This window comes from Carlito syrichta, unplaced genomic scaffold (assembly GCF_000164805.1).
Source record: "Carlito syrichta isolate Samal-C Ts95f unplaced genomic scaffold, Tarsius_syrichta-2.0.1 Scaffold304335, whole genome shotgun sequence".
Classification (NCBI taxonomy): Eukaryota; Metazoa; Chordata; class Mammalia; order Primates; family Tarsiidae; genus Carlito; species Carlito syrichta.
The window spans coordinates 79,621-106,471 of NW_007248431.1; the positions used below are offsets into that span (position 1 = coordinate 79,621).

The following is a 26,851-nucleotide window of genomic DNA, read 5'->3' on the forward strand; positions in this document are numbered from 1 at the left end:
AGCCTTGACCTGCTGGGCTCCAGCCATCCTTCCGCCTCAGCTTTCCAAGTAGCTGGAACTACAGGCGCGCGCTACCACGCCCGGCTACTCCCCATCTCTTAGAAGAGGCCAAGGGACTGGCAAGAGAGGTCCAATCCATGGAATTTCTTCTACCCTCACTGCCTTGGTTGTTCAGTCTTAACTATCTAGTGGAGACATGCTTAGTGCAAGAGGTATCAGTGATCTCACCAGGCCAGAGGACCATGGCCACAGCACACATAGAAGGTTGACTGGCTCAGCCCAGGAGTTATGCCCAGCATAACCTGGTTTTGCTTTTGGAAAGCCTGGAAGCACACACTGAGCTCTCAGTTGCCACTCTGAAAGAGGGTGGGAGCTCTTGGAATCCCTAAGCTAGGACAACTGAGAGTGAAGGAAAAGGGGCTCCTGAGAGCATGGTGCTAAGTGGCTTAGAGATGTTCCAATTCCAGAGGCAGGTAGGAATGGTCAGGGGTGCACAGAGACTGGAGAAGATGGAACCTGGAGGTGTGTATCTTGGGCTCAAGCCTCTGCTTCCAAGGAAGTGGGCTGCAGGGCCTATGGAGCTTCATGGGGACTCTGCAGGGCAGGCATTGTGGCCTCACAGAGCCATTCTGAAGTGTTTGTGACAATTGCCTGAGAGAATGGAGAGCACTGACCATGAAGCAGTGATTTTCAAATATTTTACCAATAAGGCTCTGCTTTGAACAAAGTCCTACATTGACTCCCAATATAAAAAAATTAAAAAGCAGTATTTTATTCATGTAAAGATGAAGCATAAGATATGTATGTGTTGTTAACTTACACACAGGCAATGATGAGCCTGTTTTCTTCAGGGTCCTGGATCATCCTTTACCTTTATCAATCATGGTCTGCCAATCTATTTGTTTAGTAGCCCAGTGTTGATAAAATCCTAGTTTTCAGATGTTATTTACAACTATTTAATAGCTTGCCTTGGGCACTCTCAGGATACACTTCGAAGTCATGGTGAGGCATAAAAGGAGTAGTCAGGCTCTTCTCAAGCCTCAGCTCTCAAGACTCTGATCCATGACATGGCCTTACAACTGCCACTGACACTGCTAGGTGTGGGGACAGGCACAATGTTCAACAGACACACCAGAACTGCACCTGTGTTCACTGGAGCTAGGTAAGCGGGGCACTATGCTTGAGCACCTGTGGCACAACTGAGTGCGTAAAAGGCAAGTGCAGAGGTACAGTGTTCCCCACCAAAGACTGATTTTGGTTATGTTCACCATGTTTGTCAATAAAACACATGAATATGTATTCTATTTCATAAAATTAGTTTTTAAATGTTTAAACATAAATATTTAAAGTCAGTTGGGTGTGGTGGCTCATGCCCAGTACTTTGGGAGGCTGAGGAAGGAGGATAATTTGAGCCCAGGAATTCAAGACCAGCCTGAGCAACATAGTGAGACTTTGTCTCTACAAAAAAAATAAAATAAAATTAGCCAGACATGGCGGTGGGCGCCTGTAGTTCCAGCTACTCAGGAGACTGAGGCAGAAGGATTGCTTCAGCCCAGGAGGCTAAGTCTGTGGTGAGCCATGATTGTGTCACTGCACTCCAGCCTGGGTGACAGAGGGATACTCTGACTCAAAAAAATAATAATTTTTTAAAAAGTAAAATAAGAATTAATATGTGCTGAAACTTGGAGTCCATCCCATCAATCCCCCAAGTACACTTACCACGACAGTAACAGCTTTCCGGTGCCCAACAAAGTCCATATTGGTCTTCCAGCCCTCTCGTTCAATGATCTGGGCAGTGGGGCCAGAGTTGTTCATGGCATGGGCAGATACCAGGTAATGTCCATCTGGTGACCAGCTGAGCCTCAACACGTGGGTTGTCCCTCCACACTGAAAGAAGCATGGACACTTGAAAGGAACTCAAGGCTAACTTTGTGGCCAAAACAAAATCAAATTCCGATTTACAAATGTATGATGGAGGTTAAGGGCATTCTGTCACATGAGTTTGAGAAATCGGCATCTTACCCTCCCCCACAGGAACTAAACAAAGAACTGGTGCACAAAGCACATGCCTTGAGGGGTCTGCAGGAGCCTGACCCTTTGAAATGTCACCTCTGCATGGGCCAAATCTCTCTGGCTCCTGTCCCCCTTCTAAACAGCATCTGAGAACCCATCACATGACATCTGCAGAGCAGTCTCCAGATATGCTGAACAGAGAAAAAGCCCTGTGGACACATAGGAACCTGTTCTGTAATATAGCTGTGACTATGAGGTATCACCTACTCTCAAGTCTTTCTCTTCACCCAAAGGGTGGCAAGGATACCTGTAAGGAAGAAGAGGTTTGTTACGGCCTTATACACTGTCAAAGGTGCAGCAGAAAGGCACTGCTCCCCTGACCTGGACCAAGGACTGAGGAAGAGCATCCCTTCACATCATTCCTCTTGTAAAGTGAAATGACCCAAGTGGGCTTGGGGTGGCTCTAAAGAGGTTAAGATCTTGACCTCATAGTCCCAGAGTACGATGGGATGAAGCAAGGCCTGAGTGCAATGACATTATCTGCCTCAACTTTCAGCCCAGGCCATAGACCCATGGCAGGATGGGCCTACCCCACAGTAGAGGTTAAAGAGTGTTACCAGCTCCTACTGGTATTCCAGACACTTCCACAGTGCTTGGCAGTTAGGGCCTTGAGGTACTCCAGAAAGCATAAGGGTCTTTGTCAAGACTTACTACAGGACTAAGTAAGGTAGAAACCAGTGCTCATATACCCAGTCCAGGAGTTGGTGTTGATCTGGGGAGAACAGAATGACTTTCACTTTTCTCTTGGTCAGTTCAGATCAGTGGGCAAATGCCCATTCTCCCTATAAAGCTTCACTCATGTGTCCCTTGCTCTGAGAAGTCTTCCCCAAAGCAGCCACCCTTCCTGAGCTGTTTCTGTATACTCTGGACGACTCAACCATCATATTTACAACTGATGTGAATATCTGTCTTTTCCACAGGGATATAAGCTTCAAGGGAAGGGACTCTATTTCAATCTATCTTTATTTTCCTATATACAGTATTATCTTACATACAGTGGACACATAATAAGTGTCTAATGAATAATGGCAATCTTAAGCTCTTATTCCACATGATATCCGAACTCAAGTAAAGGAAGACACAGTAAAATACTACAGAAGATGCTACAGTCTGATCTCCAAACATCTTGCAACCTGTACTGCTAACTCCACTGGAGAAAGATATCGGCTGGCCTGCAGAATGAATATCAACAAGTATAGCCAGGAACAACATGAGAGCCAGTCTCCACCATCCTGGCCCTGGCCCACTCCTGATAAGTTGCTCTGTAGGGCGGCTTGATGTAAACCACATGACAACAAACAGTGTCATTCGTGTCTGTGGTGGTAAGCTGGGTGACACAATATTGTGGGGACATCTCTAAAGTTCTCTTTAACTTTAAAATCTATAAATCGTTTTTACTGCAAAGCTGGATATTAAATAGCTTCTCAGGAATGAAAGAATTTTTAATCATCTGATTCGTAGGGCCAGAGTGCCCACCCCCAAAGAACCCTGAACAGCCTGCTCAGGTCCCCAAACCCTGTGTATTCCCCTATATGGTCTGGCCCTTTGCCAGCTCCCTCTGTGCGCAAGGATGTCAGGAAGGGACTGGTAAAGCTGCTGAGGTCAAGTTCCCTGGATTGTCCTCACTTACCTCATCAAAAGGCTTGGTGATGCTAGTCTCTAACTGCCAGTCCAGCGTTCTCCACACCTTCAGGCTGCGGTCATCAGCTTGAGAGGCAATGTATTTACCAACAGGGTCCCAAGTCAACCCTTTCACCAAGCCAGAATGACCTCGCAGTGTAGCTAGAATTTCTATGGGAAAAAAAAATATGGAAAGACATCAGCAGGGGAAAACAATGACTCTAAATAGAAAACATGAGTTACAATCCATGGACCATGGGATGGATCACCAAGAGAAGGGACTTTAGCAGCCCACCCTGGCCAGAACCCACTGCAAGTGCAAGCAAAAGAACCCCCCTCCTTTGATCTCTACCAAGGCAAAAGTCTGAAGAAGTGACTGCATCAAGGAGGCAACAAGGGGCCCTGGCCTTGGTCAGAGCCACCACTTCTGGCCCCAGGTCTTATCTGTAGCTGGCTGCTCTTCCTAGGCTGTGACATCAGCACTTCTGATGTGAGCCCCTTGGCACTTCCCTGATAAGGAGCAGGCCTAATAGCTCAGGGGGCCAGGCAGTGACCGAGTCTTATTTCTTTCGTTTTCTTTTAGAGATGGGGTCTTGCTCTGTTACCCAGGCTGGAGTGCAGTGGTACCATCATAGCTCATTGAAGCCAACCCTTGGGTTTAAGCTATCCTGGGCTGAGGCTTTGTAAATCAACACTGAAGACAAAACTGTGTACGAGAGCACTCCATGCAGATCTGTAATCCAAATGCCACCCTAGTCTTTAGAACTGCCCTCCCCAAAGCCAGATGAACATCCCACATATGCTGATAGCTTTCAAAGACTGCCAAAATGACTTGGATCCAAGCCCGTAGATGATGAATGTTAGCCAATGAGGAAAACACACTCCAGGTACAAGAGGGGAACTATGAGAAGCATTAGCTATAAACTGCAGCACTATGCAAGATTATGCCATATGTTGTGACGTTAAACACAATGAATGACAAAAATCAATCTTTTGCAAAACTGAGTCTGTCTTAGTCCATATCGCTCAAGGGCTTCGAGAGGAGACATCAACTAAGCTGAGCCAGAGCTCAGTGGTGGGGCGTGCATACAGCATGTGTGGGAACACTGGGGCCCCCAACACCAGTCGCCCATGCACCACCTTCAAGATCTGTGGCATACCCATCCCAGCACTCAGTTGTTTTTCTTTACCTTAAACAAAGGTTAATTGAGAAAGAAAAAAAACCCAAAAACTGGCTTGCTGAAAAGACATATAAATCCCAGGCCACTGTAAAACACGTACAGCTGCCAAGACTAAGGAGAGGCCCACCCCCACTTCCAACACCAACAGGTAGTACTGCTGGTGAGTAGCCCATTTCTGCCACCACTCAGTCAGAAAAAAATCCCAGACCTGGGAACTTCACGGCATTCCAGATGACAACAGTGTTATCCACGCTGCACGAGGCTAGCCAGGCATCATGGGGAGACCATGCTACATCCATCACATCTGGAAGAAGACAGAGGCTTGTGGTGAGGTCTCTTACCTGGCATGCAGACTTGGGGGTGAGTGGGCTCTGGGCAGTGCTCTGTCTGCTAGCTGTACCAGTACCCCTGGGATTCTCATGTCTGAGGATACCTCAGTGTGGGATCATCAAGGACCACACTTTTAAAAAAACCAACTAAAGTTTTTCAACTGGTTATAAATTTAAAGCATCTAACTTTTTCACTCCTATTGATGAAGCAGTGCCCTACTTCTACGGATGGAGCAACTGAGGGCATGGCTGAGAGCTTGGGTGCCAAGCGGCATCACACCCATGCATAAGAACCACAGCCAGCCACTTCTTGGGTCTGTGGCCTGAGCACACTCCTCAGCCCTATAATAGGCTTCTATGTCATAGCAGGGCCTTCCTTTGCAATGAGCACAAGACACAGTGGGTAAAGCATGCAGCAGAAGGCCTGATGGTCAGAGCTCCAGGGCTGCTAACTGACTGAGTGCAAGTCATTTCCAGGCCCTTCTCCAGCTCATGAACTGGGTCTCATCTCCAAGACTCTGCCAGGGGCACCCCTTCTCTATGGAGTTCCCAAACAGAATTAATAATATCCATTTCTTTGTGACTCAGTTTCCTCACTTGTCAAATGCAGATTAAAAAAACCTATCTCCTTAAAATCACCATGAGAATCAAATGTGAAAAACCGCCAATGCACTGTGCCAGGTACACATTAAGGCATTGATAAGGGTTTGCCATGATGATGGCACCAACCTTGCCTATCCTGGCATCAGGGTGAAGGGTGCAGTCTTAGTTATTTTTCTAACCTCAGCACCTGGTACAATGCTAGGTATGTAGAAAAATTATTGGTGAGTTGAAGTAACAGCAGTAAAGGTAACAGCTATCAAGTCCTTCCCCCATAGAATCTTTTTAAAAGATGTGAAAGCAAAATATTCCAAATTTCTATCATACTTTCTTCTAGCTTTTAAAAATCTATAGTAATGACTTGATGGCTTTTTTTCACAATGTATCCCACACTGTGATTCATATTATGTTTAAACTAGTATGCTGCATCTGGTCCTGTAATGCCTATACAATTTTCATGGTTTCTTTTCTGTTGCCCTATGTTCCATGTTGTTAGCGTTCACCACCTCTAACAGACCTAACTGAATACGGCATGTTAACTAGGTCCCGGTTTTTCATGCTAATGGTGTCCGGTCCAAGTGTACGTGTCACTCTCCACACTCTGGATTACTTCTGAGATCGATACTCTAGAGCAGGAATCCTGGCACGATATCTGAACATCGTCATAGGGATGGATTCTCATTAAACTCTAGACTGCTTTTCACAGACTCCTGTGACTTTACAATTCTCCGTGCACAATATCTGCTTCAACCTCATTAGCAATGAGGTTTATAATTTTTTTCCTTCTAATTTATTAAGTAAATTTTTATATTTTAAATGTTAATTTGATTATTATCTAAAATTGTCTTTTTGGACTAATTTGCTTATATATTGTGACTGTCTGCTGGGAGGTCTTTAGTGCAGTGGGCCTAACAAACATAAATACAGTGCCTAAAAACAAACAAGAACTTTCTCTAGGAATCTGGAGTCCCAAAGGGGCAGACATGTAAACGCTAGGAGTGCACAATAGTATTCAAGTCCTGAAACAGAGGAGATGCAGTCAGATGAGAACCCAGAAAGGAGAAGTGATTTTCTTAGCAATTACCAGACTGGTTATAATGCAAATATTAGTTGCAAATTTCGCCTATTTACCTTTCTATACTGTAAGAGTTTTACATAGTAAAGTCTATTATTCTCCTTTGTGATTTTTTCTGTTGCCTTGTTGGCCTTGAAAATATTCTCTCTGCTAGAGGTAAATACTCAATTCTATTTCCTCCTGGTTTAACTATTTAGACTGTTTCTCTCTTTAATATCTGGAATTTATTTTGGTACATGCTATATTTAATGAGAATATACATTAAATTCCCCTCACTCACAAACTCCCTAATGATTACAACACACATAGGGAAGAATCCTCTCCATTTTTAATAAGTGATGCCTCTTTCAGAGTACACCAATTTCTTAGGTACCTTGTAGCCTCCTTCACTGTTGTAAGTTTTACCCCAAAACTATTGATGTTTCTATCAATGAAACTTTGAAGGTTTTTACCCATAACATTACTTATCCTTCCAGATACCCTCTGTAGTCACTGCTAAGTTCTGTGGTAAGTACATATACAAAATTTTGTCCCTGAGTTTCTGCCTTCAGAATGCACACACACTCCCCTTCCTTTTCATTGTGCATTCACACACATGAGTCCTTCACTGTTGTTCTCATCATCATTCTTGGTGGTTCAAGAGGATCATTCTTCTAACACCCAAGGCTCTTGGTTCCTTAAACTTCTCCTCCTCTGATGACTCTGGCTTCCACTACATTCGTCCCTATAATCACACCCAGAGACCTTGCAAGACAGATCACTGCAATCCTCATCTCAATTCTGACCCTCCTCACACACTGACCTCACCTCCATGATCCTAGCTTACTCTCAGCTCCAACAGCACTTTACACTGCAAGAAGCTACAATCTATTGATGCTGCTGTCCTCCCACTGTCTGCAATGTTACCTCTCTCCTTCAGCTGAGACCCTATAGCCACTCCCTTTTCTCTTCTCTGTCTTCACAGTTGCCTGACAAAGCCTAACCTGGTTCAGTCCAGCTCCATCCTCCCTCAGTCTTTCTTGAGCACCCTCCGATTAGGATTTGGTGCAATGATACCAACACGAATCACACTTGCCAAGGTCCCCAGCAGTCTCCGTATTGTCAAGTTCAGCAGTCAATGTCAGTTCTCACTTTGCCTCTCAGCAGGTAGGACACATCACTTGCCTTCTCCCTCAAACACTCTCTTCACTGCCCTAACTGGCCTCTCTTCCTCACTTCTTTTGCTGGTTTCAAATCTCCAAATTCTAGACTATCTTTAGACTCTGTTCCTACCCAGAACTCTCTCTTGTACTCAAGATTCATATTTCCAAATGTGTATGCTATATCCACTTACACTGGCAACTCAACATGCCCAAAACCAAACTCTAAAACATTTCTCTTAACAAACACTTCTGTCTTGCCTGTCTCAGGTTACAGCAACTGCATGTTTTCCATTGTTCAGGCCCAGGATGTGTTGCTGTCCTGACTCCTCTGCTTACTTCACACCTTAGTTCCGATCCACCAGATCTGCCTCTGACCACTTCTTGACACTTCTGTGTCCGAACCACCATTGTCTCTCACCTACATTATCACAGCAGTCCCCTCAATGGTCACCCAGTGGTGCCCTTAGCCCCTCATGAGAGAGACTCCACCCTGCTGCTGCGGGTCTCAACTCTGCCCAGAGCCCTCCCGCGCCTTCTGGTCTTGCTCAGAGAGGAGCTAGCAATGGTTTCACAGGAGCCAATCCAGTTCCTGGGGGGGGCCCTAGGCAGACCAAGTACATGTCCATGCTTCAAGACCTATGCCCTGAGAGTCTTCTCACTGTTGCCTGGTCTCAACTGTCATCTCCTCACTGAGCCCCCAACACTCACAGGATTCTTCCAGCTCCTCTCAGGACTCTGCTCCATGGGTTTCTCTTCAAATATGCTATATGACTCATTCACTGTCAGTATCTTTTGAAGAAAGGACATTCCTTGAGGGAAGAACAGTGCCTAAAACGTGGCAGGTGTTCAATATCCATTTGCTACATGGATGAGTACATATTAATTTGGGGAAAAATGTATTTTATTTAGTCTTTCCACTTATGAAGTGGTCATTTTATAGCTCTCAAAACGGGTCATGGTTTGGGTCTCAGAAATCTCATTCATTTTTAGTAAGATTACTTATTCTTAGGTATTTATAATTCTGGATCCTACTATGTATGAATTATCTTTTTATCATTAGATATCCTAATTGGCTATTACTAGTGAAAGATAACAATTAAAATTTTTTCTAACATGGGATCATTTTATTAGTTCTAAATGTTTCTCAGTGCTTTATTTATTCTCAGTTTAATATTCATTTGGTTTTTATTGATATAAATGCTATCTTCATTTCAATGTTGCTTTATTGTCCAGTTTATCTCCCTTCTGATATGTGTTCGATTGTAATGCAGAAATTTCAGAGCAACAGATTAAATAATAGTAGCCATCATTACCTTTTCTTTATATAAATGGGAACAGGCTTCACTGTTAACTGTAATATCTGCCACTTAAAAAAAAAATTTTTTTTATTTTGAGTTGGAGTCTCACTCTGTCGCCTAGGCTGGAGTGCAATGGCACACTCACGGCCACCTCTGCTTCGACCTGCTGGGCTCAGGAGATCCTTCCACCTCAGACTTCCAAGTAGCTGAACTACAGGCACCATGCTCAGCTAATTTTTTAAATTTGATGTAGAGATGAGATCTCACCATGTTGTCCACTCTGGTCTTAAACCCATGGGCTCAGGTAATGCTCTCGCCTCCACCTCACAAAGTGCTGGGATAACAGGTGTGAGCCACCGAGCCAGGCCAGCCATTGGTTTTTAAAAGACATAGGACCCTACCATGTTAAAGAAACAGCTTTCTATGGGCATTTTTTAGAAAAGCATTTTTATTAAGATTTAATGCTGAATTGCCTGATATTCCCTCCAGAATACCTAAGTATATATTTCTCACACTTTGCTTTTCAAAGATTCAGTTCTTTCTTATTTATTTACTTATGCTTTTACTCAATTTTCTTCTTCTTTTTTTTTGAGTCAGAGTCTTACTCTGTCGCCCAGACTGGAGGGCAGTGGCACACTCATGACCACTGCAGCCTTGGCCTGCTGGGCTCAGGCAAGTCTTCTGCCTCAGCCTTCCAAGTAGCTGGAACTACAATCATGTGCCACCATGCTGGGCTAATTTTTTGATTTATCATAGAGATGAGGTTTCACCATGTTGCTTAGGCTGGTCTCGAACCCGTGGGCTCAGGCAATCCTCTCACCTCGGCTTCCCTAAGTGCTGGGATTATAGGCGTGAACCACTGCACCTGGCCCTGATTTTTTTTCTTAAATGTTTCTGTGCGTATCTGCTACCAGGACCAGTGAATAAGGAGTGGCAGATACTCCAGATACAGGTGATCAATTGAACCTGCCTGGTCAAGGAGCCCTATGAGGTGGTGGGATAGGAAAGAAGTTGAGACTCTGGCTCAGCTGGAGTCTCAGTTAGAGCCCTGTAAGTGTCCTCACGCTCAGTGCCCTCATAGACACACATCCCAGGCTCCAGGGAAGTCAAATTTATTTGTGTCACTGTGAGTACTGTGACATAAATAAATGCAAATTATACATTTTGATTATTATTGAACAATAACACAATGCAACTATTTCGGCTTTCACAAGTGTGGAGTCAGTCTGTGCTTACTTACCAAGAGATGAATCTGTTCTCCATTAAACTCTCTAGAGAATTTCCTGAGCATATACTGCCAACAAAACTGCCGATGCCTCCTATGCCTCTCACTCCTGTTCCACCTTACACCAGCACTCCAGGCTCAATTCTAAAGTTTCTTGACATTTTGTCCTCTATCCCTCAAACCAGGCACACATCATACTGAACTAGCATCTGTACCCCATACACCTGGTGTCCTTATGGTCTCAGCAGAGGACACCTCTAACTGTCTAGGCACACAGTCAGGAATCTACTTCATCACTCTCCGTGCCCTGTCCTAAGTAATTCCAAATCAGTCGCCTCCTCTCTATTCCTTAACCTAGTTCAGGCTCTTACAGTGTCCATCCAAACCACTGGAACAACCTCCATTTCAGAGCCATGAAAATCACTTCCCTCTTATGCTTCAATGCTTTTAATGGCTCCTTGTCTCTCCCATGATAACTGACACCCTCAGTAGGGCACATGCGCTTTCCATGCCCTGACCCTGGCACACCTGGCCAGCTTCACTTTGGGTTGCTCCCTGACTTACATGTAAAGATCCAGTCATGGTGAAACGCCTCCCAACTCACCATTCACACCAAGACTTTCTCACTTCTGTCTCTAGCACCTGGAAAGCCCTTTGGTTCATCCTGGGCTGAACCACAGGCTTCCTGAGACAAGTCTAAACTGTCCTCACTCTGGCATTCATGACACCTGAGTGTACAAGTGCATGGGCTACAGACTGTTATAGACTGACCTTCCTCCTCTTCAGTCTAAATCTATAAAATGTTTCTCTTTCCATACCAGGTCTACTTAAAACCCTTTGCAAACATACTCAAGGTCAAGTTGAAAAACTATTCATGGGCACCGGTTTCCGGGGAATAAATAAAGTGCGCTTACGGACTTAGTGGTCCACTGATGAAGGTACTGATTCTGTTCAGCAGGATAAACAGCAGAACGTGGGAAGTTCTACATTAAAGATATAAACATATACCCCATGAGGGCAAGAGTGGGGAGACTGAACATAGCTGGAGGCAGGCAGTGGGATGGTGACTGCATAGACCTAGAGGGACAGGGAGAGTGCAACTGATGGTAGGTAACAGGGAGGGACAGCCCAGACCAAACAGTCCCATGGGAAATATGGAGGTACTGCTGATCTGAGTCAGCTGTTAGGGGCCCACCACCCCAATGGGGCGCCTCACTCACCGCCTGAGTGACTCCGGAGGATGGAGACACACCGCCATTGCTCCACATTGGCAAGCTTACCACTGGAGCCGAACACGGTGCTGGGGCCAATGTACCTGTGTGAGAGAGGGGTCAGAAAGGCACTCATGGAATGCTCTGGGCACTGCATGGAGATGCTCCCTGCAGCCTGTTAACCATGGCAGACAGAACAAAGCAAAAACAAACAATGAATGGAAAGCACCAGGTTGTTGAACAAAGGGGGCAGATTAGGTAAGTTATGATCCATGCACTTTATGAAACGCTACATAGCCATTACAAATCTTGCATGGGAAAATGTTCACAATTTGTAACTAAGTGAAAGAAGCAGGTCACAGGACATCACATACAATATGATACCACTTGTGTAAAGAAAAACATATACATTACATGGATAGCATGTATGCATACAAAATGGATAAGAAGGACACACACCCAAAATTCCAAAATATTAACCATGCCCTTCTTTAGTGATGGGATAATGAGAGATTTTTAAATATATTTTTTAAGCTTTCCAAATTGTGCACAACATGTTTTGTTTTTTTTTTTTTGAGTTGGAGTCTCACTGTCGCCCAGGCTGGAGTGAAGTGCCACACTCACAGCCACCCCAGTGTCAACCTGCTGGACTCTGGCTATCCTTCCGCCTCAGCCTTCCAAGTAGCCAGAACTACAGGTGCGTGCTAATTTTTGATTTATTGTAGAGATGAAGTCTTGCCAAGTTGCCTGGGCTGATCTCAAACCTGTGGGCTCAGGCAATCCACTCGCCTTGGCCTCCCAAAGTGCTGGGATTACAAGTCTAAACATGTTATTTATGTTGACTATTGAAAGTGGCAAAATCAATTGAATTTTAAAGCCCCGTATTGTGAATCATATGGCCCTGCCTTCATACCAGAGGCGGAGGAACCACATAAGCTGCAGGTACTTGTTCCCACCAGAGAAGCAGGCACCTGGGGCATGGTGAAGGTAGTGCTGACACACTGATGCTCAGAGCCTCTGTTAACATCCTTTGCTCTTTAGAGCTCTTCAAAAAACCACAGAAAGAGGGTGCACTGAGGCAGCCAAGTAGACTGAAGAAGAAAGTAGGCCTCTGCTCCTGAAGCCACAGCCACAGAGCCACTCTTAGTGAGCAATGTGATTCTGGAGGATCCCTAACCTGACTGGCCTAGAGTCACCTAGGAAACTTATTATGGAAACACCCTGTATGTCTATCTAGGTATTAAAGAGGGTGGGCTCTGTACGCCCTATCCTGATTCCATCAGAGCCCCTTGACTGTTAACCATTTTGTATGTGGGGTTCCATGTGAGATTTTATTTGAAGGACAAATGAAGCCACCTATGTCAGCACTAGAAGGCTTCCTTTTTAGGTGGAAGTCTGCAGCGCTGCAAGGGGGCAGATGACCAGGTCACCAGGCTGGCTCATGGTCTCCTGACTCCCTGGTCAGGCCACATCTGCTTCTGACCTATGCACACTTTCTGCAACCTATGAGGTCAGAGATCTGAGGACTTCAGTGACAGGGTGGGGAAAGGCGACTTTGATAAAGACCAGCAAAGAAGCTTCTAAAAAGAAAATGTGAAGAAAGGAAAATGATGCTTACGTAGCCCGCTTCCACACCATAATCAGTTTGTCATCTCCCCCAGAAGCTAAATACATCCCACTGTTTGACCACCGCACACAGTTCACACATGCTGGGAAGAAAAAAAAATAGGGTGATGAAAATCCAATAGTCATGCCCATTTCTGCAGTTTGGCAAGATGTAAGGGGTTTATAAAACCTATCTAATCTACTTAAGGCATCTACTGTGAGAGTTCCAGAAAAACAACTCAGTTTAAGCACTAACCTGCTTGTGTGATAAAAACAAATTACCACAACAGTCTGGAGGGGGAAATATGCATAATCTGAAAATTATTAGTGCTGAATAACATAGTCAATAGGAGGTTCACTTCCAAAATCAATAAATGATAACTAACTCATTATTTCAAAAGGGCTATCTATTTATGAGTTGCATTTCTGAGTAGAAATTATTCTCAAAATGAAAGTATGTATTAAAAAGAACTTCCAGAAGAGCAGCTTGATGGAATATAAAACTCTGACTTCATCCCACCTGTCAAAGCCAGCCCTTCTACATTAGGATTTTCCACCCTTGTCAGTACTGCAAATTGATTGACTCTGTACTTAGAAGTTAAGATTAGCAGAAATTCCCCCAGGCCACTGATGGGCACTCACAGCTCAGCCTTTGAGAGACCTGAAATATAGTGGACATTATTAAAGTTAGGGCCCCACAGAGACTATACATAACTTGTGCTCCAGGTCTGAGGACAAGAGCACACAGAGCAACGGAAGGGGCTGACATCCAAAGGCCAGTAACTGAGTAACTGTTAATGGAGCATTTCAGGAGTGGGAAATTAAGGCATTACAGCAGGGAAGGAAACCACAACACTGTCTGATGGCCAAAAGGGTCCTGGCAGAGACCAGTAGGGCCCAGTATAGGCTCAGCGCCAACCTGAGGCATTTTGGTGAGTTGTCTCTTATGCACCCTTCCCCAGGACCCTACTGTGTCCAGGTTGCTGGCCCCAAAGCCCCATGAAATCAGGCAGTAACGACTCATGAGCAGGAAATCACCAGAGGTACCTGCAGACTGTCCAAAGATGGTTCTGTGGGCGGGTCGAGTCTTCTGCCGAATAACTCACCCAGGTGTGCAGCCAACATCTGTGCCTTCAGACAGCAGGCCGAGGGGAGTTACCGCCGCACGGGGCCTTATCTTTCTAATTACAAACACATGTGCTAACCTTGGGCACTCTGCCAACACGCAAAGCCTGCAAAGGGCCACTCTGTAATACCTAAGTGATTGTCCATCTGGCAAAGCATCTTGGGAATATTTTCATCCTTCTCGTCATCCTCCTGGAGGACTGGAGACATATTCCAGATCACAACCTTCCCAGAATCCTGCCCTGGAATGAAGGCACAGAAATAAGGAAATGAAAAAGGAGTAGAAATTTGATAATGATACACAATATTAACTAGAAGTCCTTACTTAGCTTCCATGAATCATAATTAACTAGATCTAAGGCGACTTAATTTGAATTATTAATGCAAGTTACAGAAAATATTACAAAAAATAAGTACTCATGGGGACCAAAAGAGGTGAGTAAAGGTCAACCTGACTTTATGAAAAGAACTCTGGACTAATAATCAGAAGAGGATCCAGCTCTGGTCTGGCCTCAAACACGTATCCATCAGGGTACCTAGAAGGTCTTTATCCTTGCCCAAGACCCAGAATCCTCATCTGTAAAATGAGGAGGATGGATAGTCAGTTTCCTAGGACCCTTTCTAGTTTGTGCACAGGTACTCTAAAGAGCAAAGCGAAAAGCACCCAGAGGGGCTTCCTTCTCTGCCCTCAAGGTGCTGCCTGGAATCCATGGATACCATGAGACCCAAGTTTAAACACTCGATGAAGGGTTCATTACCTTGTGATGTGCCCTTTGTAGTCACCTACAGATGGGAAAACAACCAAAAGAGAGGATTTCGGGTTTCTGGGATTATAAGCTGTTCTGCTGAAAAAAACATATCTATGTGTTTTAGTAGTGGTTTCTCTTTCTAAGCTTTCTATCGTGGATAACTAACAAAAGTCTAGCCCCTCATTTAACTTTCTATCACAGAGGGCAAGAATTAATGAACACTTGCAAATGGACCTGTCAAATTTACCATGAAGCATGTTTGAAAGCATGTTTTACAATTGCCTCTTGGCTAATATTTAAAAATATCTCTTAAACAGGCCAGGCATGGTGGCTCACACCTATAATTCCAGTCCTCTGGGAGACCGAGGTAGAAAGACTGCTTGAGTCAAGATCCCATTTCTATAAAAAATTTAAAAATTAGCCAGCTAATTTAAAACTTAGGCATCTGCCTGTAGTCCTAACTACTTTGGAGACTGAGGTAAGAGGATTGCTGAATCCAGGAGTTTAAGACTGCAGTGAGTTATGACCGTGCCACTGTACTCCAGACTGGTTAACAGAGTGAGAACCTGTCTCTTAAAATAAATAAATAAATAAAATCTCCTAAAACATTTCCTGAATAAGATGGTAAGGTGTGCCTCCTCTGGGAATAAGGTGCAAACCCTCTGTTACTCCCAGCTAAGTCCAGCTCTCTTACGTGAGGCTGCAATCTCCTCTTGGGTGCAATTGGCAGCATGCAGGAAGGAAGGAAAGGACTCCCTGCCTACAACTTCCCTGCACTCCCTTCTGGCTCCCTGCCTCTGGGTGAAAGGGTCAGCTGGCAACATGTCCTGTAGCACCTTGCCCGAGGACCCAGAGCTCACAAAGGTATTCTCCAGGTGTTGCCTAGGGAGGACCTGCTCTGGGGCAAAGTTGCCTGGTGGGGGTGCTGCTACACTGTGCCATGATATACACATCTTGGTGTCGTGGTAAGCAATATAGCTTTGTCTATACAGAGCCATGTTATTACAATATTGGGCAGAAGCATGCCACCATGACAATATAGATCACATTTTTAAACGGTGTGGGCATTCTTACTTGCCCTCAGTGTACTCGTTCTCTAACCCAGGTGAATTCCTTCGACCACATGGTTGACTTAGAAGTTTAACCACCAACCACCTTCTCCTCTTTTTCAGATGAGAAAAATGTTGACAAAATCCTTGCCTCTAAGGCTGGCCTCTGTCCACAGGGGCCATGCTTACTAAGCTTGAGCGAGGGGATGTAAAATAAATTTAATATTAACTCAATATACAGAAATTAGAATGATAAACCTGCTATCAAAATACTTATAGAGTATATACTAGAGCCAAAAAAGGATTTTGATTTAACCTTCTCAGATTACAGATTATAACAGTACATTTTAAACTGAGTCACATGCATACTAAAAAATAACAAAGATTCTCTCTACAGCTGAATGGACAACCAGGAGAAGCAGAGCAAGGTGGCAGGGCTGTGATGTTTCCCTTTTCTTTCTGTAAACATACCTTGTCCTCCAGTTGCGAACTTGGTCCCATCAGGGTGAATATCAACAGAAAAAATCGGCTTGCCTGGAAACAAACAAACAAACAAACAAGTACATCTAATTTGGCTTTTATTCACTGGAGAAGAGCAACAGACCCAAAATGTTAAAATACTGGTTATTCAAGTGGTATCTATAATCACCACACCTAGGACAAAATAAGAGGCTACAGATAAGTTATCTGTGAGTAAAAGTTTCAGTTAAAATCTAAACTGCTGGAAGTAGTTAGCAACATTAGATAGGTGAAAGTCCGACAGTGGGACAAAACATTCCAACATTCCATCACTGAGAATGGCTGAGCCCACAGGATGCCTGGGCATTTGTTTGCCACCTTGCAGGGATGTATGTTTATAAAGGCTATGAGCTGTTCATGATAAAAGTTCTGAGTCATACATGCTTAGTGAAAAGACCACACAGCTGTACCTTCAGATGTCTTTCTATTGCATGGATCTGCACTTGAGTGGCAGCCTGGACAGAGGGAGCACTCCCTGACCTTTCTAACTGGCTATGACAGCTAAACTGGACCAGTGACTGACTGAACAAAGGGGTATCCTTCCATTGTCATCCTTCTTCTTCCAAAAAGCCTTTCAATATGTTTGCACTGCAAAGTCCAAAGAAAGTCTGCCTTCTGTGAATCTCCTAGGGCTGACCCTCCTTCACAGTATGGATTCTATGTTAAATTAGATGTTCAGTTCCTCCAGAAGAAAGGGCTGTGGCTGTTAGCTCTTAGAAGACTCATAGGGTCCAGCATAAGCCCAGGCCTGCACTAGAAGCCCGTGAAGCTAGTTGGTTGGCTGGATCAGACTGGCTCTGTAAGCGCCTGAAACCTAGCAGACCGTGCAAGGTAATTCTAGGGCCTCAGCCTGGGGGGCATTTTTCCAGCTTTTTGGTCTGCTTTCAGACCAAGGATACAAGATCTGCAAGTTGCATGCCAGTTGCTGCCGAGTTCATCACTGCATCTTCAGCCTGTAGCAAAGCGCCTGGTGAGTGTAGCTCAGTAATATTTGTTCAGTGACAAATTGCTGATACAGACAATGGACTGTTGCCAAGAGACACTTAATTGAGGACATTCTGTCTCTGTCACCCAAGAGGAGGCTCTAGAGCAAAGAGTCACCAGCTCTAGAACAACACTGCAAGCACCCATGATGGTGGTGAGGAAGGGGAAGGCAATGGTTGCCTGAGAACTATAAAGTCCTGCCAGGGATCCCATGCAAGTATAGAAAATCCAATGCCAGTGCCCAAAAGGCAATGCCCAACATGAGCTCCAGGTGGCAGCCAACTCATCAGAAAGCTGCAGTCATGCAGTCAAATCAATCATGAGCTTCCACAAGGCAAGAGAAAGTATGTTTTCCTTCTTACTGGTCATTATGTGGTACAGGTTGAGCATCCCTTATCTGAAAAGCTTGGGACTGGAAGTGTTCCGGATTTTGGATTTGGGAATATTTGCGTATGCGTAATGAGATATCTTTGAGATATCTAATCACAAAATTCACTTATGTTTCATATATACCTTATGCATGTAGCCTGAAGGCAGTTTTATAGAATATTATACTTTGTGCACGAAGCAAACTTTTGACTGTGACCTGTCACAGGAGGCCAAGTGTGCCATTTTTCACATGTTAGTGTCAAAAAAATTTTTGGATTTTGGAGCATTTCAGATATCAAATTTTTGGATTGGGGATGATCAACCTATAGTGGGGGAAACAGCTCTGCAAGGCCACTTGTGAGTGGGCGTACCAAATACAATCACTCTATTTTGTCTCGGGGAACCATTAGAAACCCTTAGCAAGTTTGGAAATCACATTATATATTGTCAGCTACCACAACAGGCCTCTGTCATCATGCTGGCAGCCCCGGCTTGGCCCCGGGGTTCACATCTAAGAGCCAGTATTCCATGGAGACAGGTCAAGTTCAGCCAAGCAGCCGCTGGCCACCCTTATGGAGTATATGCAGTGTTCAAAGCTATCTCAAACACACAGGAGTCTTAGTTCAGTCTGCTGCGAGCTCTCGTTCTAAGGGCTCACAAGACAAGCCCCAGCACAGCTTGTACCTGATAGGAATTTGAAGCTGACCCAGCATGAATGTATTATCCTTTCACTGGCAGGGCCCAGTGAACCATGACTCCCCAGGCCTCCCATGCTTATGTGCTTCTTTCTCCTTGAATCAGGATTGGTTCTGGGACCCATTTTAATCAACAGAAGTAATTCTGCTCCAGTTCCAGGATTAAGCCTAAAAAAAGTCTAACAGTTCAATTTTTGCTCTCTGGAAAAATCTAGAAAGCAAATGAAAGGAGTCCAAGTACCCTGGGCCCGCCATGCTTTGAGGGGTTACAAGCTGGCTCCATGTAGAGGAGGGAAGAGCCCAGACAACAGTGAGAATCAAGGCCCCCAAACAAAGTCCCAGTGAGGCATTCAAATCATTCTAGCAGATTCCACAGAGCCAAGATGAGCTGGACCCGAGCCCTGCCAAGTTGCAGGATCAGGAGCAAATAATAAAACTGTTATGTTTTAGGCTAGTAGATTTTGGGATAGTTTGTCATAAACACTTACCTGCAAGTCACAGGCCTATCTGACTATCTAGGTGCACACACAGGCTAAGTCAGGCCGTGCTGAGGGCTCAGCTGCACAGGCACCAGTTAGAACCCATGTCCTTCAGACTACACTCTCACAACATCAACTCAGTTTCCCCACTCAGACTACAGCTGTGGATTTCTACTATGCACACAGCATTGGGCTAAGCAATGAGAAAGTAAAGATATACACTCTCATGTACCTCCATAGCAAGATGTCCAGTGATAGACAACGCACAGATAGAAAGCCACCTGACTCAGCCTGGGGCATCCTGCAGAAATAACTGACTTGGGTACCTAAGGTTGAGTAGGAGTCAGTCAGAACAGTGGGGTGGGCAAGAGAAATTTTAGGTAGAAGGGATATAGCATGCAATCAAGAAACAGCCTGATGAGCTGCTGTAGAATGGGATACTTGCAGAGGATGGGTGAGAGAAGAGGCAAGATGGCCAAGTCCAGCAGGCACCAGAGAGGAGCTCAGACCTTCCTCTAAAGGTATCTTTGAGGCAGGAGAATGCCAAGGTCAAATTCACATTTTGGTTCCACAACAGCAGTGTGGAAGATGGGGGTGGGGGACCTCAAAGCTCAAGGGAAGGCAGGAATGGAGGCTGGAAACAGGTTTGGGTTTTAGCATTAAACCCCCGGTTGAATCTTCAGCTTTGCCACTTACCAGCTACATAGCCTTGAGTAAATTATTTAATCTCCTCAAATACTCATTTTCTAATCTGCAAAAGTGGGGAGGCCACATTCACCCCTATAAGCACCTTGAGAGAAAGAGTAAGATGCTGTGCCACATTATTTTAAGGTGCTAACACTTTTGAGATTACATGCTAACATTTTTGAGATCAGGACAAACCTTGGTGAAAGGTGTGCCTGGTTTAACTGGCACCATGTTTCCTTTCATAGTGCTGTGCAGGAGATCAGATGAAATATGGGTGTGGACCTACACAGAGACACCAGCACAGTACTAGCTTCCTACCTCCTTATAGCACTAGGCCTTTCAATCCCAAGGAATGCAGTTGCTCACATTCCATCAGTAGCATTAACTTCTTCTAAAGGGCTCTCTGAGATGGAGCCAAGGAAAAGGACCTTATTTATGGCTTGGCTAATTAGAGAACTTGTCCTGTGGCACAGCATGATGACGATAAACAAGAGTTCTCAACTACCTCCAGTGTCTGGCCTTCTCATCCAGAGTCAGAGCCAAAAGATAAGTTAACACACAAGCTAGACTCTACAATCACCTAGACTAGAATGCGTGCTGTCCCTGCACACCTAGCACAGTCTGTTTCTCCTCGAAGCTTCCACTTCCAGATCAGCCCTCCTAAGCCTCTTCCTAGATGCCTTCCTCAGCTCATGCAAAGCACCCTGCCGAGGCTCTTTTTTTAGGGTTGGGAGTCTCACTCTGTTGCCCAGATTGGAGTGCAGCGACCGCTCCCGGCCACCGCAACCTTGACCTGCTGGGCTCCGGCGATCCTTCCACCTCAGCCTTCCAAGTAGCTGGAACTACAGGCATGTGCTACCACACCCGGCCAATTTTTTGATTTTTTGTAGAGATGAGGTCTCACCAAGTTGCCTAGGCGGGTCACGAACCCGCGGGTTCAGGCAATCCACTCACCTCAGCCTCCCAAAGCACGGGATTACAGGCTGAGCCACCGAGCCGGCTGGCTCTTTCAACAGTCACTATAGGGCAGCCACTGTGTACTGTCTACAGGTATTTGTTGATGTGACAGCAGCAGCACAAAGACTTTCTACCTGGCAGGGAATAAAGAGTATGTTAAGGAAGCTGAGGATCTGTTGGGGCATATCAGGTAGAAGTGTTCCTTTGTTCACAACAGGGCAGATTCCTGGGGGAGGTCCGAACATGGAACTCAAACTCCCAGCAGAGAGAGCAGGCCCAAGGAAAAGTATAGGGGGCACAACTGAGGGCAGCTGGCCCTTCCTCTTGGTTGTCCCATGGACCTTTGGTTTGGATTCAAAAAGCTTCCAGACTGTTATGCTCTGACAACTCGTTGGATAGACCTGCCTGGAACACCCATGCATATGTCCTGTGGGAATGGAAGTTGGGGAAGTTGAGATCTAGCCCACTGAACATTGCTCCTGGGAACACTTCTGCACTGTCTGAGATAACTTGGTTTTAACCAGTGTTTAGAATAAAAAAATAAGACAATGTTTGAAATTTATTAAATGAAAAGTCATAAAACAATATTAAAATATAAGGTGGGTCCAAATGATGTCTCATGTAGCAAACCCTAAAGATTCCACAGAAAACTGTTAATGTTAATAAATGAATTCAGCAAAGTTGCAGGATACAAAATCAAGAAACAAAAGTCAGTTGCATTTCTATATACTAAAATGAACAATCTGAAAAGGAAATTAAGAAAACAATTACATTTACAAAAGAATCAAAAAGAATACTTAGGAATTTTAAACTTAACCAAGGAGATGAAAGCCTTGTATAATGAAACTATAAAACATTGCTGAAGGAAACTAAAGACACTGATAAATGGAAAGACATTTTGTGTCCATGAATTGGAAAACTTAATATCTTTAAGATGTCGGCTGGGCGTGGTGGTCCACACCTATAATCCCAGCACTTTGGGAGGCAGAGGTAAGAGGATTGCCTGAGACCAGCCTGGGCAACTTGGCGAGACCTCATCTCTACAATAAATCAAAAGATTAGCCAGGCATGGTGTGTCTGTAGTTCCAGCTACTTGGAAGGCTGAGGCGGAAGGATTGCCTGAGCCCAGTAGGTCGAGGTTGTGGTGGCTGTGAGTGTGCCATGGTACTCCAGCCTGGGTAACAGAGTGAGACTCCAACTAAAAAAAAACAAAACAACAAATCTTTAAGATGTCAAAAGTAACTCAAAGTGGTCTATAGCCAGGCATGGTGGCTCACACTTGTAATCCCTGTGCTTTGGGAGGCCACAGCAGGAGGATCACTTGAACCCAGGAGTTCGAGACCAGCCAGGGAAACGTCTCAAAATAATAATACAATAATAGTAGTAATAATAATAATAATATTTTAAAAATCAGTCTAGTGTGGTGGTGCATACCTGTAGTCCTAGCTACTCAGGAGGCTGAGATGGGAAGATCCCTTAAGCCCAGGAGCTCAAGGCTGCATTGAGCTATAATTGTGCCACTGCACTCTAGCCTGGGTGACAGAGCAAGATCCCATCCCTAAAATTAAAATAAAATAAAAATAAAGAAAAAAGTGGTAGAGCATGATAGCTCCCATCTGTGATCCTAGCACTTTGGGAGGTCAAGGTGAGAGGATAGCCTGAGGGCAGTTCAAGACCAGCCTAGGCAACATAGCAAGACCATACGTTCTTGAAAAAAAAGAAAAAAGTGATCTACAGATTTAATGCAATTCCTATAAAAATCCCAATGGCATTTTTTTGTATCAATAAAAAAAAATTTCACCTTAAAATTCATATGGAATCTCAGGGGTCCCTGAATAACTAAGACTCTTAAAAAAGAAGAACAAAGTTGGCAATCTTTCATAAAACTTACTATAAAGCTACAGTGATCAAAACAGTATAGTACAGGCATAGACAGACATATAGACCAATGGAACAGAATAGAGAGCCCAGAAATAAAACCCCAGTTAATTTTGATAAGGGTGCCAAGACCCATTCAATGGGGTCTTTTCAACAAATGGTGCTTGGAAAACTGCACATGCCAAAGGATGGAGTTGAACTTGCTTCACACCATATATAAAAAATTAACTAAGGGCTAAAACTATGTTTATTTTAAAAACTCTTCATGACATTAGATTTAGTAATAATTTCCTAGATATCAAAGGCACAGGTAATAAAAGAAAAAAATATACTGAACTTCATCAAAATTAAAAAATTTTGTGACTCAAAGGATACTACTGAGTAAGAAGGAAACTTGCAAAATGGAAGAAAATATTTACAAATTACATATCTAATAAGGGGTTAACATCCGGAATATATAGAGAAATCCTAAAACTCAACAATAAACTGAAAACCCCACTCACAAATGGGCAAAGAACTTGCACATTTTTCCAAAGATACACAATAAACACCTAAAAAGATGCTCAACATTACTAATGAGCAGAAAAGCAGAAGTCAAAACCACAATGAGGTACCACCTCATACCTACAAGGATGGCTACTATCAAAAAACCCAGAAAATAAGTGTTGGTGGGGGCGTGAAGACATCAGACACTTGTGTTTAGAGCGATGTAAAATATAAAACAGTATGCTGCTATGGAAAACAGAATGATGGCCCCTAAAAAAAGTGAAAATAGAATTACCATGTAATCCAGTGATTCCACTTCTGGGTACATACCCACAAGAAAGCAGGATCATTTTAAAAATTATTATTATTATTGTTATTTATTTCAATAGCTTTGGAGGATACAAATAGTTTTTGGTCTGGGCTTTAGGAGGACCCAACACCTCACCTGTGTACACTGTACCCAGTAGGTGAGGGTTTTTTTTTTGTCTCTCTACTCCTTGTTCCCCCCGCCCACTTCTGAGTCTCCAGTGTCCATTATACCATTCTCTATGTCTTTGCACATCCTTAGTTTAGCTCCCACTTATAAGTGAGAACATGCAGTGTTTGGTTTTCTTTTTCCGAGTTAGTTCGCTTAGGATGATGTTCTCCAATTCCATCCAACTTGCTGTAAAAGACATTATTCCATTCTTTTTGATAGCTAAATAGTATCCCACAGTGTATACATACCACATTTTCATTTTCCACTGATAAGTTGATGGACATTTAGGTTGATGCCACAGTTTTGCAATTGTGAATTGTGCAGTGATGTACATGTAGGCGCAGGTGTCTTTTCTATATAATGACCTCTGTTCCTTAGGGTAGATACCTAGTAGTGGGATTGCTGGATCAAATGATAGATCTATTTTTAGTTCTTTGAGCAATCTCCATACCAAAAAGCAGGGTCTTGAAGAGATATTTGTCCACCCATGTTCACAGCAGCACTATTCATAATAGCCAAGAGATAGAAGTAACCCAAGAGCCTGCTGATGTATGAATGAACAAACACAATGTAGTATATCCATACAACAGAATATTATTCCACCTTAAAAAGGAGGCCAGACATGGTCTGTAATCCCAGCATTCTGGCTTGAGGCCAGAAGTTCAAGACCAATCTGGGTAACATAGCAAGACCTCATTTCTACAAAAGAAGATTAAAAATTAGCCAGGCATGATGACATGTATCTGTAGTACTAGCTACTTGAGAGGCCGAGACAAGAGAATTGCTGTAGTCCAGGAGGTTGAGGCTGCAGTAATCAATGATCGTGACATTACACTCCAGTTTGGGAGATCCTGTCTCAAAAAAACTAAAAATAAATACATACATAAATAAATAAAAGGGAAAGTAGTTCTGACACACACTATAATGTGGATGAACCTTAAAGACATGGTAAGTGAAATAAGCCAGTCACAAAAAGACAAATACTGTATGATTCCACTTATATGAGGTATCTAAAGTAGCCAAATTCATAAAAACACGCAGTAGAATGGTAGTTGCCAGGGGCTGAGTGAAGGGGAAAATAGGGAGTTGTTGCTTAATCAGTACAGAATTTTGCAAGATGAAAAAGCTCTGGAGATTGATTACACAATATGAATTGTAACACTGAATTGTATACTTAAAAATGATCAAAATAGTAATTTTTATGTTGCTTGTATTTTATCACAATTACCAATAAATACATTTTGGTGGGCATATTTGAGAGGTAAGTATAATTATAAAAATTGTTGGAAGTGTTCAGTATCCTGACTGCGATGGGGGATACATGATCACACACAGGTGATACAAGAACTAAACACACACACACACACACACACACACACACACACACACACGAGTACAAATAAAACTGGGTCAGTATCAAAGTAATATTATACTACAGTTTTGCAACATGTTACCACAGGGATAAACTGGGCAAACTGTACAAGGGCTCTCTCAGTATTTCATACAATTGCATGTGAATTTATAATTGTCTCAATAATAAACACACACACAGCCTATTTTTTTTTTGAAAGCAGGATTTATTGAGAGGAAAAAAAAGCTCCCACAGTGGGAGGGGAACCAAAGGGGTTGCTGACAGTCTATTTTTTAATATAAAACTATATATGTGGGTGTACTAACATATAAAGGTAAATATCTGAACACCAGTGGTTAGGTCACAATAAAATTAATTATTTTCATGTGTAGGTGACAATGTGCACCAGTGATTCCCACTGAAGAAATCTGTCACTTAAGCATACAGTGATCTCTATGCAGGCAACTCCCATAGTTGACTGCCTACCAGACACCACAACCTGACCCTCTCTAGGATAGAACTGATCTCTCCATCCAAACCTGCTCTCCCCATTGACTGTCTGCCCCATCACAGTTGGCCATCCCTTGGGAGAAGCCAATAATTTCTGCACAAGAGTCATCCCACTCCCATGACTTTTCTCACTTTGTCTCCTGCTCACCCCCTGGTTCCACTATGTTCTTGGACTGTACCAGGCACACTCCTACACCGAGCCTTTCACTGGCGCTTTCCTCAGCCCAGAAGGCTCTTACTTGCCTCCTTGAGTCTTTGTTCAATGCCGCCCCCTCACTGAGGCGTACCCTAAAAACTCTACTTAAAAATATTATTTCCCCAGTGTGGCACAACCAATCCCCCTAGTGCTGATCTATTTTCTTCTGAGCAATTTCTTACATACTATACAATTTCCTTTATGGTATGTCTGTCTACTCCACCCACCAGAATTCCAAGAGCACAGCAGTTTTTATCTGTTTTATTCACTGATTCATCCCCAATACCTAGAACTGTGGAGGGGTACACATTAGTTATAACAATAAATATTTGCTGTTGTTAAAAGGCTAGAGAAAGCTCACAACAGAAGCACTAATTTCAAACACACCTTCAGTGTCACTGGTGTACAACCTTGGAAGGCAGGAAGGTTCCTGACCTCCTTGTGGTGGAGACTAAGATTTTACCAACGGCCTGCAGGTGGGAAGCACACCCCTGGCGGGCTCACAGAGCCATCCGCTGCTGTTATCTCTACCACTTTCAACCACAAAAACTTCTCCCTGTCTTCCCTGGTAAGCACCACACAATGACATTTCATAGGTGTCAGATGGTTGAGAGACAGAAAACACAGCACAGGAAGGAAGCTGTAGCAACCATACAACCGTTGTGGCTTTTTTCTTTTCTTTTTCTTCTGCTTCTTCTTCTTTTTGGCCATGAAGTAGAAAAAAGTGACAGGTATATCATTTAGAGACCTTAAGCACTTTTCCAGCATCATTTGCCAACACATGATCAAGAAAGTTTGAAAGTTTGGTAACAGTCACTATTTGTTCATACCATTTTTCCCTCTACTTTTTCAAAAGAGAGATGTCCTCAAAAGTTATCTATGGCCGGGCTCGGTGACTCAGTCTGTAATCCCGTACCTTTGGGAGGCTGAGGTGAGTGGATTGCCTGAGCCCGCGGGTTCGAGACCCGCCTGGGCAGGCG

General features: G+C 43.8%; 1 protein-coding gene across 2 annotated transcripts in view; it reads right to left on the reverse strand.

Moving 5' to 3' along the window:
- LOC103262074 (protein HIRA) overlaps nt 1-26,851 on the reverse strand; it is a 90,738-nt gene that overhangs the window by 54,758 nt on the left and 9,129 nt on the right. For both annotated transcript variants that reach the window (XM_021713184.1, XM_008059677.2), the window contains exons 2-8: nt 16,754-16,816; nt 14,616-14,726; nt 13,373-13,463; nt 11,764-11,858; nt 5,083-5,178; nt 3,704-3,864; nt 1,720-1,887 (exon numbers count right to left, since the gene is read on the reverse strand). In XM_021713184.1, the coding sequence (XP_021568859.1) occupies nt 1,720-1,887; nt 3,704-3,864; nt 5,083-5,178; nt 11,764-11,858; nt 13,373-13,463; nt 14,616-14,726; nt 16,754-16,816 (785 nt within the window). The remainder of the gene's footprint in view (nt 1-1,719; nt 1,888-3,703; nt 3,865-5,082; nt 5,179-11,763; nt 11,859-13,372; nt 13,464-14,615; nt 14,727-16,753; nt 16,817-26,851) is intronic.